General features: G+C 39.7%; 1 protein-coding gene across 1 annotated transcript; it reads left to right on the top strand.

Annotated features, from left to right (window-relative positions):
• The first annotated feature begins 1926 nt into the window (after nucleotides 1-1926).
• Nucleotides 1927-6014, top strand: LOC145907910 (glycine amidinotransferase, mitochondrial-like). Its single transcript, XM_082995020.1, has 9 exons — nucleotides 1927-2081; nucleotides 2187-2315; nucleotides 2377-2572; nucleotides 3651-3841; nucleotides 4106-4243; nucleotides 4539-4703; nucleotides 4920-4983; nucleotides 5250-5369; nucleotides 5749-6014. Exons 1-9 carry the CDS (start codon nucleotides 1962-1964, stop codon nucleotides 5856-5858), a joined length of 1233 nt encoding a protein of 410 aa, XP_082851146.1. The 5' UTR covers nucleotides 1927-1961; the 3' UTR covers nucleotides 5859-6014.
• The last annotated feature ends 586 nt before the right edge of the window (nucleotides 6015-6600 follow it).

The raw sequence follows: 6600 nt of genomic DNA, 5'->3' as shown, positions 1-6600 counted from the left end.
GGTTGGTCAAGTAGGTGTTTGCACACCTCCGATTTTGGGGATCGTTTGTGCTCATCGATCCGCGTGCACAAGTTTCGAGATGTTTGTCCGATGTATGTTTGTCCACATGAACAGGAAAGCTTGTATACCACGGACGAGAGCACACAGAATTATAATTCAGTATAGTGGTGGCAACGTTCAAAAGAAATGACTAGTATCAGGCTGTTTGTGCGTGTAACGGGCCACTAATCGCGGCTGGCTGAACCTCTTGGCCGCGCCACAGAGCTGTAACTGATTATTGCAGTCTTTACTCGTTTCCAAGCCGAAATCTTCATCAATGAAAGCATTTATTCAATTCGTGTTGTAAAACGGTTTAAACACTGTTTTTCAGCCTACCAATTACAGCCTGAATCAAAATAGAATCAGAAATTAGTATAAGCACACATTTAAAACACACTTCTGCCACGTTGTCAGCTGGGCACAAACAACAAAGGTAGTGTGACGTCATATTTAACAACTTATTGAATTGAGTGGGGAGCAAGTTCATGAAAAGTTCTTACAGTGCGTTTGCAAATCGGTGCATTTCTTTTGCTCCGTTAGTTTTTCTATTTTTAATAAAAAGTCCAATCTACATTCATACTCAGCCGTTTCTACTATCTTCGCCAGATCGATGCAACAAAGCCGTTAACCACGTGTGCTCAACCGTTTCACTGACGTCATGTTACAAAACCTACAAATTTCCTCGAAATGATTTTGCTTAGCTGAATAGCTGATTTGCACTTTTTGCCGGAGCTGAACCTGTAAGTTTCAGTCTGCAGAAAACCAAAAAAGGTCGTTACGTGTTGCTTGTGTCTGCTTTGTTAGCGGAGCGGTTATACCGACCATACGCAAGTGCAATGTAGGAAACGAATGCCATTGTACAACCGGCTGATGATTAACGCTATATTGTTTTAGAGAAAAGTATTGTTTTGAAGGCATCACTACATCCTGCTGTTTTGTATGAACATAAAGGGAAAAGGAAATAAATGAAAATATTTCCTACTGTAGGCAATTTTCTACATGTTCTGCACAAAATGCGTTAAAGCGCACGTTTCACTACTGAAAGTTGATATTATTTGTTTGGAATTTAGTTGTATGCAATTTTTTTTTGGGGGGGGGATTTAGTTGTATGCAAAGTTTCCGTCGGGCTATTCTACAGTTTACTCGGCATGGTTTACTGTCCTTCAATATATTTTTTGCTGTCTCGCATCGTGGCTATGGACAAAAAAAAACAATCTTTGTACAGAGGTGAAACATTGGAGTGTAATAGTAACCTATGACAGCAGCAGCTTTGGTACAGGAATTTCAGGCCTCGACAGAGGCCAAACATAGGTAACCGTATAGATCTATTTAGGAAAGAAATTGCCAATTTTTGTAGTTGCGCCAGGTGTTGTTTATTTTTCATTGCAATGCAAATATTTCTATCCTGTTTATGTTTCGGCGTTACTCCTGTTGCGTGATTATTGCTCTGAAACAGACTAACATTGTGTCAACTGCCCACCTACATGCAAAAAACACTTGGTTTGAAGTAAACCTTACCATACAGCTGTTACAATAGTTCATATTGGCCAGAACGAGCAGAGGTGATCCGCATTACACTTTTTTTGCTGCATATGTTTGTACTTTTTCTGGGCGGTTGCAAACATCACTTGCGCCTATTTGATTTGATGTGATTGAAGACAGGACTGCGCAAATAAATCTAGTGTTTTTAATTACTTAAAATTAAATCAGCCAGGTAAACAGTTTAAGAAAGGAACGTTTTTTCTTACGGAACGGTAAAATTTATTGAAAATGTTTTCAAATACTTGATAAGATTTTCCAAAAGTACCCAAACCTAATTGAATTATGTTTGTAACATTGAAGGAATCGTTCGCAACAACGATAACTTTTGTTTTTGTTTTCAGGACCGACAAATAGGGTTGATTTATATTTTAGCGAACACAATGTATCTTGCTCAAAAGGCATTTGCTTCTTCCTGGAGAGCCTTAAGTAACACCAGCTTACGAAGGAATTTGCTCACCAAAAACTATTCCTATTCAAACAGACGGTTGGCATCAACACAGGTAAACGAAAAATGTTGTTGTTGCCAGGCGTGATGTTGGTAACAAGGGGTTTCTCGGGAAACCTTTCATAACGACAAAAAGTATTGCAATAAAAACCATTTCCAGGAGAAGGAAGATGATGCCAAGACATTGAAGTCTCCAGTCTGCGCTCACAATGAGTGGGATCCGCTGGAAGAAGTTATCGTTGGTCGCCCTGACAACGCGTGTTTTCCCGGATATTCTATCGAAGTAAAGGTTCGTATTCCAGTAGAACGCAATAATACGACAAAACTTTCACGAATGCTTTACACTGCAGACGATTTTGCCCGAGCAACATAGACCGCTGTTTCGCGATAATGCCGGAAAACCTTTCCCGCGTGAACACATCGCAAAAGCCATTGATCAAATCGAAGAAATGTGCAACGTTTTGCGTCAGGAAGGCGTCATTGTCCGTCGTCCAGACGTCATAGATTGGAGCAAACCGTATAAGACGCCTGATTTCGAATCAACAGGCAAGTTATTTTTCGAAAGTTTAGCTTTAACGACTATTCCGGTCCTAAATGGTGACAAAATCACGTTTCTTGGAACTCGGTAATCATTGTAAAACCACTCAAAAGGCTTTTCTGTCAAATAACTCTTAACTACGCTCGACGTTTAGGATATCGCGCGTAACATTATGCCTGACAGCGTCAGCAACAAACTCGATAATTATTGTTTTGCGGATTTTATTTTTGATTGTTGTGGTTAATTCATGCGCAAAAATGAAGTCATCTTGAAACTATACTTTTGATTTCCGTCAATATCACAGCAATCACATAATTTACATCTATTTTGTTCAACCATTTGTTTCGGGCCATGTCTAAATTTGCGTTGCGTGGTTCTTCAACAAACGCGAACTTGTTGCACCGTTCAAGAGTTGTTTTGAAAATTCGTGTCGGTGAAAGTCTTTGAAATCCGTCGTTGCGCCGCGACGTGTCGAAGACCAACTAGTGGCAAACCGATTTTTCGTTTGGCGAACACATTGTTCCTGGTATATATTGCACGTGGTTACGTATATACTGTAACTTCTGCACATGAAAGTTGGTGTTTGAAAAAGTGCAAAAGATTGAACCATACTGATGGTTCTTTAACGACCGTGGTCACTGCATCTAGGGCACAATGCCGACAGGGATAAGATCCAAGTACGGAGCGCTGTTTCAACTATTCAAAGGCAATTTGCCTCGGATACATAACAGCAGGTCTTGCAGAGCGGGTCGTTGCTTGAATGTTACCATACAGTTGGGTTTAAGCTGTTTTTCTTTGTCTGTTAGCCTTAGTAGCGCTGAGAACTGCAAGGCCCAAGTTATTTTTTTGGATTTATCCGTTGACCGCTCAGTGTTTTGATGGTGCTGCTTCTTCCAAATTAATTATAGCAGCTGACCCGTTCGTGGAATTGTGAGCACTTCGCCTTTGTTTGTAGCATATCGAGGCAATTCGCACTCTTTCCATGCTTGTGGTGTAACAATACATAAGGTGGAAATCGTCAGTGATTTGCAACAGAATGGGGAAAGTTTCCCAGAATAACTTATGAGGATTTGTCATTATCTCAAGGATTTTATGCGGCCATGCCGAGGGACATCCTGATGGTCATTGGCGAGGAGATTATAGAAGCGCCGATGGCTTGGCGATCAAGATTTTTTGAATACCGCGCTTATCGTACCTTGATGAAGGAATATTTCAAACGTGGAGCAAAATGGACGACAGCACCGAAGCCGTTTATGTCGGATGAGCTCTACGACATGGTAACTTTTAAGCAAAACTCTTTAAACGATAAATTATTATGTGGAAATTCTTCGTTGTAGTGCGTGTGGCCTGTTCAGCATCATTATTTCACATTTGTCATCTGAATATTCCGTTGCGAAAAACGTAAATGGTTCTACTTGCGATGGGATAAAAAGAAATGTTTAAATAGGCAATGGGCCGTGACAATGCGCTCTGACGCTGTTTTCTAAATCTGTTCTTCGAGGTTGGACTTAAGCTTTAGTATAAATTTTTGTGATAATTAGAATTACCCGTGGGATAACAAAGAGGAGAGAAGCAAGTTGGCGCTCGAAGGAAAATTTGTCACAACCGAGTTTGAACCTTGCTTCGACGCTGCCGACTTCATGAGATGTGGAAGAGACATTTTCGTTGGGCGTAGTCACGTGCGTATCGTTTCACGTGTGGTACACGTATATGACATAATTATTCGCTGTGTTTAAGGTCATATCACTGTAAAAAAAGCCTTTTAAGTAGAGGATGCGAATAAATCTTGATGTGTTGCAAAATATATAACCGAAATTATTAGCATCCATCTGTCTGTTTTGAAGATAAATGGTTATTTCTGACAACAAAAATGCAGGGCCTTAATGATGATGATACAAGCTTTAACGAAATACTTTGGTGTAAGACCGCCCTGGAGGAAGATAACAAATGGTGTACGATGCATTACATTTTCAGGTCACAAACAGGTTTGGAGTGGAGTGGATGGCTCGTCACCTAGGTTCGGAATACAAAATTCACACTCTACATTTCGATGACATGAATCCAATGCACATCGATGCGTCTTTCGTTCCTATAAGACCAGGGCTATGGATTCGAAACCCTGATAGGTTTTGCGCTCAGGTATGCACAAAAACACGGCTTCAAGGGACAATGGCCCATAAAATGGATTAGATATCGAGGGTTAAACATAGTTCAATTTATATTGTGACATATTTCGGTGAATACGTGTAATTGGAAACCTGTCATCCAAATTTTGTCCAACAATATATGTATGAAAATAAGTCCATTTCTCTCCATTTTCTCTCGTTGTGTGAAAAATCGACTTACTTTCATTAGGAGGAAATGTTTGAGAAAGCTGGATGGAAATCTGTGGAAGCACCAAGACCAGTTTTTGACCCTGGTAGGAAAAGTAACATTTTTCTTTCCTGCATTTGATGTTAAGCGTGGACTCGAAATCATGCTGTGAATTGGAGCACAATCGCGTTGTACGAAACTATATGCTTTCTTGTTACGTATCAAAACTAGCAGTGATGTTACATACAACATGTTTTCCTTCTAAAATTAATCCTTTGTCATCAACCTTGAATAACCAGGGTATGACGCCACACGGTATTGAAATTTAACATTCTTTGCGTGCAAACACCGCCAAAACCGTTTTACTTTTAGATGCTCCACCCCTGTGGCTTACTTCAAATTGGTTGAGCATAAACACTTTAATGCTTGATGAAACAAGAGTGATGGTGGACAAAAAGCAGATTCCAACAATCAAAATGTTCGAAAAACTAGGCAAGGAATTTTACTTTGTATTTTTATCAATATACGACCTTTTATTATTTGCTTTCATAGGGGTTATCTGGCCAGATTTTGGCTGCCCAAGTTTCCATTTTATCACTTCCCAAAAATATATTTCTGCCAGTTAAACTATGGGAACCAAACTTTGTTTGAATATCAGAGCTAGCAACAATTTATCAATTAAACAGAATACTTCTCTTTCAGCGAAAGAGTCAATAATGTATTTTTATAGGGAGATGCAGATATGGCCAATCTTTGTTGCTAAGTTATACCAATTCCAACTTACAGTGATGAATATTGTTTGCAAGTTTACATTATAACTAACATTCAGGTTGTGAATCTGAGATTTTAAATCCATTTTGCGTTTAAACAGGTATTCGACCAATTCCTGTCGATATTAGTTACGCTAATTCCATCGGCGGAGGATTCCATTGCTGGACAACTGACGTCAGAAGAAAAGGAACGCTTGAGTCATATTTTTGAAAACTGCAATAAGGAAATTGTTTTGTTGTGGAAACCTAATGCGATTTTTTATATTCAAACGCAGAGTTTCTATAGAGCGTAAAGGAAACAAGTATATTGCGTTTAAAAATTGTAAATATCTTCTTTTAATTTCAATGTTATGAAACAACCACAGAACTCGGAGAGTATTTTTTGTAAGGCTCAGTCACCGGTCAATTAAAAATACGCAGGCAAACATCGCGACTCCAAACAAAAGCTGTCAGTCGTACTCTAAAACAGTGGTTCCCAATCAGGGTGCGGCCAACTGTAACCTTCAGGAGTGCCGCGATTTTGTCTGATAAATTTTAGCCATATGGTTAATCGGTGATTACGAAGCACAAATTTTATAATGATATTAACTCCCATCAAACATCAGATGAAAAGGCAGATTGCAGCATTCGTGGCGGTCGCCTATTGGCTGTCGCTCATTGGTTGCCGCAAAATCTTTTTCAATTCCACAGGGTGCCATGAGCCATAGAAAGGTTGGAAACCATTGCTCTCAACTCAACCTATTCTAATCATAGCATACCCACACTGCTATACAGATCGGTACATGTTTTTTACACACGGGAAGCGAGACATTATAATTGCGTACAATTCGCCCATGCTTCTCATACTATACACACATTGAGATAACGCAGAAATATTACCATGCTTTCGCATAGCAAGGCAGGATCGCCCCACTGCGTAGGACTTTTGTATTAGGCGATCTCAGCTCTCGTAT

This window comes from Ascidia mentula, chromosome 7 (assembly GCF_947561715.1).
Source record: "Ascidia mentula chromosome 7, kaAscMent1.1, whole genome shotgun sequence".
Classification (NCBI taxonomy): domain Eukaryota; kingdom Metazoa; phylum Chordata; class Ascidiacea; order Phlebobranchia; family Ascidiidae; genus Ascidia; species Ascidia mentula.
The sequence above is the reverse complement of the archived record's forward strand: the minus strand, read 5'-3'. Positions and strand labels throughout refer to the sequence as shown.